This window comes from Phascolarctos cinereus, unplaced genomic scaffold (assembly GCF_003287225.1).
Source record: "Phascolarctos cinereus isolate Bilbo 61053 unplaced genomic scaffold, phaCin_HiC Scaffold_3;HRSCAF=262, whole genome shotgun sequence".
Lineage (NCBI taxonomy): Eukaryota > Metazoa > Chordata > Mammalia > Diprotodontia > Phascolarctidae > Phascolarctos > Phascolarctos cinereus.
The window spans coordinates 232,876,236-232,889,438 of NW_027555736.1; the positions used below are offsets into that span (position 1 = coordinate 232,876,236).

Below are 13,203 nucleotides of genomic sequence, written 5' to 3' on the forward strand. Positions count from 1 at the left end.
TAAATAATTAAATAAAGAAATAGTAAATAAAAATAAGATGGAAGGAAATTCACAAGTAGTAATTACTTTGAATAGGAATGGGATATTTATAGCAACTTTCTTTGTGGTGACAAAGAACTAGAAATTGCAGGGATCCCTATCAATTGGGGAATGGCTGTATAGGTTGTGATGTATGGTTGGAATGAAATACTACTGTGCTATATAAAATGATGAGCTCAATGATCTCAGAGAGGCATGAAAAGATTTGCATGAAATGGTGAAGAGAGAAGTGAGCAGAACCAAGAGAACATAGCATACGGTAACGGCAATATTGTTTTAAGAATTACTTTGAGTGACTAAGTCATTTTGACTATTATAAATGCACAAATTACAAATAAAGGACATACGAAGAAAGATACTATCTGCATCCAGAGAAAAAAGAATAATTTTACATATGTATATGTGCCCATTTGTGTCTAACATTAGCCATCTCTAGGATGGGATGGGGGTAGGGAAGAAAAAAAGGAAAAAGAAAAAAGATTTGCATGATAACTTTATTACACATTTAGAAGAAATAGCAAGTTGTACATAATAGATTTGCAGTTTCATGTGCGATTATCTTTTTGTAATGCTGTTATGGAAAAGCTTGTTTTATTCCATAAGTCAAAAAAAATTTTTTAAAAGGAAAAAGAAATAGAGGGAATTTCATGAGGAGAGAGGAGTAGAAGAGCCTCTATCTTTTCCCCTTCTCCCCTTGACCAAAGAATGACTTTATGAACTTCACAGACAGGAAAATTTGTATTTCTTGTTAGCAACCTAGTTGCATCGCAGGAGCAGCAGTCACCAGCAACTCAGGTCTGCATCAGAAACTGACAAACACACTCAGGAAAGGTAATTTTGGGACTCTATGAGGAGCCCAGCAGCAGCAAGCTACACCATATCTCAGGGAGACATCTTGAAAACTCCAGCAAAAGGGCTTCTAGAAACTCTTAAGTTGTCAGATTCTCAGATTCTGGGTTCCAACTGGACTGCTATTTTAGAGAAGACCCACCCGGCATACGTTAGCTAAATGTTTCTGATTGCTTGATTCAATAGAGAAACGATCACTTCACGAAAGGCATCAAGGCTGGAGTATCTTGTTCATTGCATTAAGAGGCGTTGGGCTGGCTCAAGCAACCTTTATCCTAGCAAACGGATTAAAAGAAACCTAGGAGGCACATCCGGAAGAGTAGCTCCGTAATAAGTTCAAGGAGAGCCTCAGGCAATTTTTGAGGAGTAAAAAAAACCCCAACAAAACCACAGGGAGATAACAAGGGTCTCTTTGCTGACACTAGGGGCAGGACTCTGTTGCATTGCCCATATGCAGATCTGGGTCACAATCTCAGGGTGAGGAGGAGCACGAGCACAGCAGAGCTTGCAGCCACAAGGTAGTGGGGTACCCTGGGCGCAGTTTCAGGGAACAAAAGAGTACTGGTGGTCATTCACAGACCATAGCTCAGGCCAGGAGAGTAGTAAACACACCTCTACTTAGATTACATTATCTTAGAAGAACTGAAAACTTGCTCTTAGAATTAGCTCTAAAACAGTGGCACAAAAAACCTAAAACTTAGGACAGGGCCTCCTTCACGCTGAGAGCAGAGCCCAACTTCAACCCAAAGTTAAAAGTCAAGAAACAAACAAACAAAAAATTCCTGAACATAGAAACTTACTATGGTAACAGGGAAGATCAAAACACACACTCAGAAGACAACAAAGTGAACACTGCTGCATCCAAAGCCTCAAAGAAAAATGTGAATTGGTCTCACACCCAAAAATAACTCCTGCAAGCACTCCAAAAGGATTTTAAAAAATCAAATATGAGAGGTACGGGAAAAATTGGGAAAAGGAATAAGAGTGATACAAGAAAATAATGGAAAAGAAAGAGTCAACACCTTGGTAAAGGAGGCACAAAAAATGCTGAAGAAAATAACACCTTAAAAAGTAGAATTGGCCAAATGGAAAAAGAGGTATACAAGCCCACTGAAGAAAATAATTCCTTAAAAATTAGAATTTGGCAAGTGGTATTTTATGACTCTATGAGATATCAGGAAACAAAATCCAAAGAATGAAAAAAATAGAAGAAAACACAAAATATCTCTGTGGAAAAACAAATGACTTGGAAAATAGATCCAGGAGAGATAATTTAAGAATTTTTGGACAATCTGAAAGCTATGATCAAACAAAGACCCTCGACATCATATTTCAAGAAATTATCAAGGAAAAGTGCCTTGATATTCTAGAACAAAAGGGCGAAATAGAAATGGAAAGAATTTACCCATCACCTCCTGAAAAAATCCCAACATCAAAACTCCCAGGAACACTATAGCCACATTACTCCCAGGCCAAGGAGGAAAAATTGCAAGCAGCCAGAAAGAAACAATTCAAATATCAGGGAGCCAGAGTCAGGATAACACAAGATTTAGCAGCTTCTACATTAAAGGTTTGGAGGGCTTGGAATATGATATTCTGGAAGGCAAAGGAACTAGGATTACAACCAAGAATCACCTACCCCGCAAAACTGAGTATAATCTTCAGGGGAAAATATAGATTCAATGAAATAAGAGGGTTTTCAAGCATTGCAGATGGAAAGGCCAGAGCTAAATAGAAATTTTGATATTCAAACACAAGACTCAAGAGAAGCATAGAAAGGTAAACAGGAAAGAGAAATCACAAGGGATTCAACAAGATTAAACAGTTTACATTCTTATATGGGAGGACAATATTTGTAACTTTTAAGAACTTTTTCATTTTTAGGGAAGTTAGGAGTATACATAGGCAGAGGCACATGCATGAATTGAATACCATAGGATGATTATCTAAAAAAATAAAATTAAGGGATGAAAAAGAGGAATGCACTGGGAAAAGCTGAAAGGGAGAGGTAAAATGGAATAAATTATCTTACATAAAAGAGGCACAAAAGAGCTTTTACAGTGGAGGAGAAGATGGGGAATGTGGGTGGGAGGAGTGCATGAACCTTATTCTCATCAGAATTGGCCCTCAATTTGGTATAGAAATGCACAATGCACACCCAATTGGGTATATAAATCTGCCTTACCCTACATGAAAGTAGAGGGGAAAGGGATAAGAGGAGGTGGGGCTAATAGAAGGGAAGGTGGATTGGGGGGATGCAGTAATCAGAAGCAAAACACTTTTGAGAATGGACATAGTGAAAGGAGAGAGAGAAAAGGATAAATGGGAAAAATAGGATGGAAGGGAATACACAGTAATCATAACTGTGAAAAAAAATTTTGTAGCCTCATTTCTCAAATATATGGATAACTGAGTCAATTTATAAAAATAAGAGCCATTTCCCAATTGATAAATGGTCAAAGGATATGAACAGGAAGTTTTCAGAAGAAATCAAAACTATCAATAGTCATACAAAATGCTCTAAATCACTAGTGATCAGAGAAATGCAAATTAAAACAACTCTGAGGTGCTACTCTACACCTATTGGATTGGCTAAATGACAGAAAAGGAAAATGATAAATGTTGGAGAAGATGTGGGAAAATTGAGACACTAATGCACAGGTGGTAGAGTTGTGAACTGATTCAACTATTCTGTAGGACAATTTAGAACCCTGCCCAGAAGGCTTTGACCTAGTAATGTTAGGTCTGAATCTCAGAAAGATAAAAAAAAAATGAAAAGGAAAAGTATCAATATGTACAAAAGTATTTATAGTAGCTCTTTTGGTGGAGGCAAAGAATTGGAAATTGAGGAGATAACTATCAAGTGGGGAATGGCTGAGCAAGTTGTGGTATGTAATTGTGATGGAACACTATTGTGCTATAAATGATGAGCAAAATGCTCTCAGAAAAACCTAGACTCAAATGACCTGATGCAAAGTGAAATGAGTAGAACCAGAACACTATACATAGTCAGAGCAACACTGTACCATGATCGATTGTAAATGACTTAGCTATTCTCAGCAATATAATGATGTAAGATAATTTCAAAGGACTTATGATGAAAAATGCTATCCATTTCCAATGAAAGAACTGATGGATCTGAATGCAGATTGAAGCATATGTTTTTAACTGTATTTTTCTCATTTTTTAAAAACATAACTAATATGGCAATATATTTTACATGACTACACATGTATAACCTATATTAAATTGCTTGCCTTTTCAATGAGTAGGGAGGGGAGGGAAGGATGGAGAGAATTTGGAACTCAAAATTTTTTTAAAAAGAATGTTAAAAATTGTTTTTACTTGTAATTGGGGAGGGGGAATAAAATATTTAAAAAAACTCTTCTTGTTCCACTTGCAATCAGTGTTCCCTGGTCTATTAAGACTTCTCCTTCTCTAGAAATCCCATGATGAGAGGGATACCAAATCCTTGTGCCTTTTGAGGTCTCAGCTGAGAGACTGCTCCATTTTTTCCACAAGAGCTTTTTGGCTAATTCCATCTGTCCTCCTCCATTAGAAAGCAAAATATCTCTGAATAGTTCCACTCCTGGGTCCTACAACTCTTCCCTGGGAAGGAGCTGTCTATTCACCACTGGGTACTATCTTGGCAGCAGTGTGGAGGGTCTTAATACATTCCAGATTAGAAATAGAGGCTAAGATTTCATTGGTACAGGAAACCCCAGAATGAGGAAACTTCCTCCATGAATGTAGATGGACAGCTTTCTGTAACTTAAAGTCTTAGAAAGTTTCCTAGAGCACTGAAAGGTTAAGTAATTTGCCCAGGGTCACAAAGGGAGTATACTTCCAAGGTGAGATTTACACCAAAATCTTCCTGGCTCTGAGACTAGCTTTCTATCCACAACTGTTGAGGCCCATATGGCTGCACATTGTGTTGGGGCCCAGGCACTGCCACTACACCCTGCCCTGTACCAGGGTCCACAGGCCCTGCTCTTCTCCCCCTATACTAGAGCTTGGAGGTTATCTCCCTATTCTGGGGCCGACCTAAGCCACATTATGACTGGCTGAGTATTGGTGTAGATGCTATTACTGCCCCTGTGGTGAGACTCAGCATGTTCATCCCTACCCCTCTTCTAGCCTAACAATGCCCACTGTGCCAGGGTGGAGTGCTGTTTTATGCACTTCCATTGGCTGCACCCACAACAGCCTCAATAACCTCAGTAGTCTACACAAGTTCCTGATACATCATCCACCATACTAAGAATTTGAGATTCATAGAAAAGCAGAGCCAGCCCCTTAGCTCAAGAAACATTTTAATGAGGGAGACAATATGAAACTTATTTGGTACCCACAAGATATATAGAGAGAGCAGATGGAAGATAATTTCAGAGAAGATATCAGTAGTAATGGAGGCCTGGAAAGGCAAGCTTTGGAAGGTAGGGTCTGTTGTTCTTCGTCTTTTGTTTTCAAAGAGGACCAATGAAACCAGGAGGGTGATGCCTTGACTTGCTCATGAATTGGATTTAAGTGAGGCAGAGCTGTGAAAAGTTGAGCTGAGTCTGGAAGGAAGCCAGAGGAGTTTAAGAATCAAAACTGAGAAAGGAGAGCATTCTAGGCATGGGAGATAGCTACCACAAAGGTAAAAGGATGGATGTGTAAGGAATAGGAAGTGGGCCAGTATAACTAGGCTGAGGAGTGAGTATGTGGAAGGAAGAAGGAAGAAGAGGACTGGAAAGGTGGGATGCGAGCAGGTCATGAAGAGTTTAAATGCCAAACAAAGGACTTTATGTTTTACTCTAGCCCCAACATCTGTCCTTAGCTCTAGACCCATATCCCTGAAGGATATCCCTGCAAATCTCAAATTCAAAATATCCTGACCAGAATTTATATTCCTTCTCCCCAAACCGACCTGTTGATCTTTTGTCCTTATTCTTATCAATGATACTCTCTACTTTACCAGGCACTCAAGCTCAAAACTTCAATATTATCTTTTACTTTTTTTCCACTTTCTTCCCACATATAATTTCTCACCCAAGTTCTGTCATTCTTTCTCTACATTATCATTCAAATCCAATTCAATTCAGTTCAATTAAAAAGATTTTTTAAACCATATGGTGCACAGAGCACAATGGTAGGTTCTAGGGAAAAAATACAAAGTGTAGGTAGGATGTAGTCCCCACTTTCATAGAATTAATTTATAATCTAGTAGGAGGATATGATGCAAACCAAATACCCAAGAAAACATAATAGTCTGATAAATGTATTAGACATATTCTGTCATGCTGTCTCTCTCCTATTGCCTCTAAATGAGTATGAACAAGTCTTATAAGATTGCTTGTCTTTTTTTTCTCTTCCAAAATGATCCTTTAAAATAGGTGTTCTCAACTGTAGATCTCTTCAGAATAATATCTCAAATTACTGGAAGGAAATGCCCAATTTCAGTTAGAGATTAGTAGAAGCAAAGATGTAATTTTTTTCTATCCAAGTTTATAGAACCCCTGAAATCGCTCCACTTCACTATGGAACCCAAACACTTTTTATATCCAAATATACATGCACATTTTCAAATCTCCCTGTAAGGGTGGGGGTGGGGGTGGTTGATAAATTGTTTAATCTACTTAAATGTCAAGATTCCAATCCCTGATACCTTAAATAGGTGAGAACCCTTTTCTATAGAACCAATCCATCATAGGCTTTCAACCACTGTTTCCCAACTTTTGTTTCATAAATCCTTTCCAGTGACCACAAAAATGTGTTTTGGGCCTTCAGGGTAATTTAATATACTACTCATGATATTTTTTTAGATGTATTCATTAGTTAATGATAAAATTTGCCCCAAATTAAAATGTATGTAATATAATTATAATCATAATCATAAAATATAATGTTTTATTTTATCTGTAATTATGAAAACAAAATACAAAATTTGAAAACCAATTATAAAATAATTATGAATATTTTGTGGTACACTCTGTAATAATGAAAATATGTCATCCAGCAAGACTCATAGACTTACTTTTATTTGTAAGACTTCATATTAAATATCTTTAGTTTACAAAATTTGTTGGGCAGAAACATTTTTAATGAAATGAGTTACAACTTGGATGATGTTTAATGTAATATAACAATCGTATATAAACTTTACTTCAATATTGAATTTTTTTATTTGAATAAAGGTCGTCAGTATTTGATTCTACTGAGTCTTAAATCTGATTCTCATCCAGTTTCCATCTTTGATTTAAAATAAGAACTAAAAATGATTGCTCACACAAATGTGAGGTAGAAAATGGTGGAAGTTTATAAGCTGTCTTGCTGAGAAATGGAAATTTATTTTTTATTTTTAGTTACCTAACCAATCAATGAAAATAAAATTATGTAAAATATTTATTTTTCTTATTATCATGTTATCATGTAGAATATTTATTTTTCTACTGGCTAATGACAAGCATGTGTTAAATGATAAATATATGTAAAATATAACTGCATCTATTTTTTGTTTTTAACATTTATATATAAACCTTTGTAAAGAAAGAATCTCTTCAGATATGAAGTAGATACTGTTCTACTATTGGCATGTTGGCTACATTCTCACAGAAAGTCTACTAAATGACTGACCAGTGCTGCCAGCCAGTTCACTTATAGATCTGCCAGATAGAACAATATTAACATAAGCTAAGGATAAGTTTACATCAGAAAAGTCTTATTATTGCAAAGAGAGACAATATGAGGTTTGTTTCTGCAGAAGTTTTTTTTTTTGGTGCTCTATGATAGTTTCAAGATGGCTTGTAAGATATATGCCCAGCAATCAGTTTTCAAAAAGTCCGCCATTGGGACATTTGTGCTATAATAATGCAAATGTTTGTAAAATATCAATTAAATGATAACAGCTGATGAGGTACAAGCAATTCCAAGATCACGGAGGGGCATAAGGGAGTTTTCTGGTGCCGTGTACAAAATGCAAATGAAGGTATGCTTGTGCATTGAATGTCCATCTGTTGAGAATCCATTGGCTTGCTTTCAAATGATGAGACCTTGCCACAGTTTGGAATGAGAACTTTATTGAGAAATTTGATAAGAAAATGCAAGAGCACATTGGCTTAGAAAGAATGGTGCAAGTTTGCTATAATCTCTACACAAATACCAAAATCACAATCATCATGCACATTGTCGTGTTTTGAATCTCTGCAGAAACAAGCCTATGCTGCTTCAAACATGCAGGTGTTTATTGAACATTCTTGGGCAATTATTTACTGCTTAAGGTTCCATTAATTTTTTTTTTTTGCAAGAACCCCTTGGGCCATAATTTCAAACCCCTAAGAGGAACCATTACATGGTAACTACCACTTTAGACTGAGTGGGATTGGGGAGGAGGTCCATCAGCTTGTTGAATAGTCAGATTGCCTGAGGAAACTTGGTCACACCCTATGGGTTGCCTATAAAATATCAAGCCAGTTCTGGCTCAAGATTTTGAGTGTTTGACAATGGAGAAAAGAGACTATTTCAGTTAAAATCCTCAGAAGAAATCAACTGGGAGCTGGGAGGCAGGAAGGAAGATCAGAGCCCCAGGACCCAGTCTCAGCCTTCTATTTCTTCCTTAACCCAAGCCATTCCTTCTGCCTCTCTCTCCTCCCTGGTACCAGACATTGGAAGTCTTTTGGCCACGCACTGGCTTTATATTTTATGGACAACCCATAGGATGTGGCCAAGTTTCCTCAGCTAATCTGAACATACTTCCTATGTAATGCTGATCAAAGATTTTTCTCACTTAATCTAAAACTTATTGATTGCTTCAGTAGAGAAGTGTTCTTACCTAGCAGATCAGAGCTTAACATCTTCACACTTACCTCAATTAAGAGTCTAGAATGACTTGATTGATTTACTCAACCAGCACCTTAATTGGAAAAGTGACTGCCTTCACAGAATTCTTTCATCCCTCCAAAATTGCATAAAGAGTATGAGCAGGTCAGATGTAAGAACACAATTTCAGCACATAGAACACAACCAAGCATCAAAACAATTTATTTTTGACTTTCAGAACCAAATCATCTTGTTGCCAGAATGTTCATTTTTTTTGGGGGGGGTGGGGTATTTCAAGTTGTTGACTGCCTTAGAAAAAAAAAAGACCCTACCTAGTGTTAACGTGTGGCGATATTTCTCCTGCCTCTTCGGATGTATATTACAACTGCCAAGCTGAATGATATTATGAATAAAATAACACGGACAATGATGAAAAGCAAAATTACAAAAAGGATATAATCAGCGTCATCATTTTCAGGAGGACCACTGTCTTTGCTTCCACCATAACCCAATAGAGTACAAAATGGTGGGGCCCAGCCAAACTGACAATGACAATTCCTATTGTTGTTGCAAACACCTCTATAGTTACACTTTGAAGGGGTACAGTCAAAATTCAACTGAGCTATGGGAACACACATCCGATTTAAGCACATTGTGGTACTGGTACACTTTGACCCGTCCCACACCATTCCAAAATCTATCCACCCTGTCCCAAAGTGATAGTCGGTCCCAAAACAGAAATATTCCTTCTCGTCCTTCCTTACTGCTAATTGGTGAATTGTAGTATGCTCATCTAATTTTGGCACTATCTTCAGACCTTCACATTGCAGCCTTCCACATAAGACAGTTGATTGTCGACAAGGCACAGTAATATATTTTATTTCTTTCACCTTCTCTCCATTAGAATCAGTTTTCTTTTCAGGCTCAGCTCCACAGTTTCCAAATCTATCTCCTTTTATATTCAACTGTTCGTAGCAGGCCTTATCAGCATTTACAACTCCAGCAGGACCAAATGTTTCTCTGCATTGTATGTGTCGGTCAGTACAATTCCCTCTAAAGCAAATGGCATTTGGGGTGCATGGTGTTCCATCTTGAACATAGACATCCAGAGGGCAGAAGGCTCCAGTTCCATTGCAGAACTCTGGAAGATCACAGGTGTTCACTGCACGTCTGCAAAGTAGCCCCGTAGTACTAAAGTTACAATTATCACAGCATGCTCCGTAAGCACATGCAGAACCAGGGGTCAGCTCACACCTTGTGCTACAACATGGATCAGCAAGACATTCCTTAATTGAGCCACAGTCACACTGTTCCGTGTAGTCTATTTTCTTGTTACCACAAAGGCGAAATGCATAAGCATAATTATCATGGGTGTTTGGAAGTCTGTTTAAACATTGATCCCAGTAATTAACTAAATCAAAAAACTGCCCATAACTGCAATTACTGAGAGAATCAGAAAAAAGTGGTTGGTCCTCCATGAGACAATGTGACCTTCGGATGCAGTGACAGTAAACCTGATCATGAGGCAGGCCAAAGTTGTGACCTACATAATGTGCCAAGATCACTGAATAATAAAATACCCTATCATCCTGAAACCACAATAGTATTGCTGCCCAGTTGCCATTGCATATTGAGTTTGGAAAAGTAGCATAACCAGTTTCCCCTGCCTTGTTTCCAGTAACTAGGGCTGAAGTATCATGTGGAAAGCTGTTAGAGATCACTAAATTTTTCCATAATCCATAATGTTCTGCTATTTCAGATGAAGAACCTATTAGTGGTACTTTATCAGAATATTGCCAAAGATACAGAAAAACCAGGATTGTAAAAACTCGAAACTGCTTATAAATGGAATCAACTATATGAGTCAAAGTCACCATTTGGTCAATATGAATAGTAAGATTCCCGTTATGAGTATCCACTCTAGAACTGCTAACGCAAATTGCAATTTTTAAATAGCGGATATGTGGCCACCAGTGGCTAAACGGACCTGCCCTAGGAAGAATGCCAGTCTTTGAGTTGGAAAGCTGTTCATTCATTTCCTCATTGGTTACACTGCATCGAAAAAGACTCTGCCCAGCCTCCCCTTCTTCTGGCACCAGCTGGGATAATACATGTTCAAACTGGGAAGAACTGTGGAGAGGCTCGATTTCATAGGTGAAGTCATCCAAATGCAGAGTCCCTCGGAGACCCCCTTGGCAAGTGTTCAAGACTGCCATGGACGCGGGGATCCCTTCCAAGTAGCCATGGTAGTAACAGTCATTCGGGACATACGGATACTCCTCTTGGGGAGCTCCGTGCTCATCGTCCACCAGGATAGGGAGGTGTCTGGGCAACAGGAACTTCTTGACCCGCATATGGATCACGTACCTCTTGCCACCAAAGCGCAGCGAGTAGGAGAGCTGCCCGGGCACTTGAGCAAGGGCGCCGCTGAATCCTCGGAGGGCTCTCCGGCTGCTTAGCTGGCGGGGAATCACCACTTCGTAAGAGGAGAAGCGCCAGCCAGGACGGTGCTGTAGGCAGCCAGCCGGGTCCAGGAGCGTTAGCTGGAAGGCCAAGAGGAGCCCGGCCCTAGTCACAGGGGTGCCCATGAGAAGCCAGAAGCAAGAAGCAAGAGCAGGGGAAGGCTTGAGGAGCCTTGAAGACAAAGCCAGAGGTGGTTTAAGAAGACGCCTCCCGGGATACGCTGAGAGAGACAAGGCCAGTCAACTGATGACTGCCTCGTAATCCTTCTTCCTGGTTACTTACGCAACAATCCAGGGTCAAGGCTGGGCTGGCTACAGTGCGTGGTATGTATGTATGTATGTACGTACGTGTGTGTGTGTATGTGTGTACCAATGGAAAAAGGAGCGTTAGTGGTGACTTTGCCACATTGGGTTACTTACTGACTTGTGTACCTCTCAACTTATGTCATCTGCAAATTTAACGAGCATACCATCTGTGCCTTTAGACAAGGGTACAAATATTAAACAGCACAGGGACTTTATGTCACTAGGTACTCTCCTGGAGACTTCCTGACAAAGTTACGTTGAACCATTAGTGACGATTTTTGAGCCCAGCCATCCAGCTAATTCCAAATCCATCTGATTATATAATGGTTAAATCCATCTCTATCTTCTCCTCAAGAATAGCATGTAGCTTTGCTAAAATCTAGGTAAAAATATATCTATAGCATTTCCCTTATTAATTTAGTTAGTAATGCTGTAAAAAAAAGGGGGGTGGTGGTGGTAGTGATGGAAATGGAGTTAGTCTGTCAGGAGGACTTGTTCTTGACAAAGTCATGTGGTCCTTTGTAATTAACACTTTTCTATATAGTAGTTTGCCAATCATCTCTTTAATTATATATTCGAGGATGAGAGTTCTTAAGCTGGAGTCAGTGAACTTGTTTTTTCTTTTCTTTTTTTTTTTTAACATTTTGATAACTATTTCAATATAATTGGTTTCCTATGTATTTTATTTTAAGGTTTTAAAAATATTCTTCTGAAAAGGGGTCTGTCTCTAGGCTTCACCAGACTGCTGAAGAATTAGAGTTACAAACAGAATTAGGGTTAGGGTTAGCAGACACAGACAAATTTAAGAACCTCTGTTCTAGAATTTTCTCAGGAAACATGGTCCAGATCACAACCTGTAGTTTGTAGGTTCTTTTCCATTTCCTTTTTTAAAAAATCCATTTGCCCTTTTGCAAATTTAAGGGACCTCTTAAGGACTGCACTTGACATTCATTTAGGAATTTAAAAGTGAGGAAAGTCCCTCTACCAATGCCAATGATTAAATTTTTGAAGATACCAACCAGCAGATACCTTGTGTGCTGTATAGCACACAGGCTCTCCATTTGTTTTATCCCTTGTGCTGACTCAATGACCTCATCTACTTTTCTGATAGTTCATGTCTTGGACGGGGTTGCTTTTTATAGGTGGTCTCTTTTCATTATAATCTTGAATCTGAACCACTGGGTTAGGCTTGATACATTTTTCCAGTAGTTCAGGTTTGAGAAGTAATGGAATGAGACCTTTACAGACCATCTTAATGTTTAACTAAAAATTTTATATATATATATATATATATATGTATATATATATATATATATTTACTCAGTAATAACATGGAAATGATATTCTACAAGGGCATAGGATAGATTCAGTCGGCCGTACATAACTCCTCTGTCTCTGCATTTACCACCGTGGCCTATCTGGTCAGCAGCATATGTTAAAAATGAGGATTCCCCCTACCCTTTTTGTGCTAGGCTTATTTATGCTTAGGTGACCAGGAAGCTGTATCACTATTTTAAGCCTTAGTCTCTTGAACTAATTTAAGTCTCAAGGATAATTTTATTGCCTCTTAGGGTAAAACTAGCTTAGACTGTACAGGACATCCCCTAACCTAGAGAATTCCTGCTTCTTCCCCCTCCCCCCATCCCACCAACTGCTACATGTTACTCTGGCCACAAGCATTCCTTATATACGTGCCCCTCTATTCATGTTTTCTAGTTCCCTGCCTGTGTCCCTTCCCCTGTTTTGTGAT

General features: G+C 38.6%; 1 protein-coding gene across 1 annotated transcript; it reads right to left on the bottom strand.

Annotated features, from left to right (window-relative positions):
• Positions 1-8,946: 8,946 nt before the first annotated feature.
• LOC110208461 (disintegrin and metalloproteinase domain-containing protein 20-like) lies at positions 8,947-11,639 on the bottom strand. The gene has a single exon (XM_020986527.2). The coding sequence runs from the start codon at positions 11,271-11,273 to the stop codon at positions 9,024-9,026; it is 2,250 nt and encodes a 749-aa protein (XP_020842186.1). The 5' UTR covers positions 11,274-11,639; the 3' UTR covers positions 8,947-9,023.
• Positions 11,640-13,203: the final 1,564 nt, after the last annotated feature.

Bases quoted from the DNA above. Each gene is read 5' to 3' on its own strand.
- LOC110208461 (XM_020986527.2), bottom strand. From the start codon at position 11,273: ATGGGCACCCCTGTGACTAGGGCCGGGCTCCTCTTGGCCTTCCAGCTA.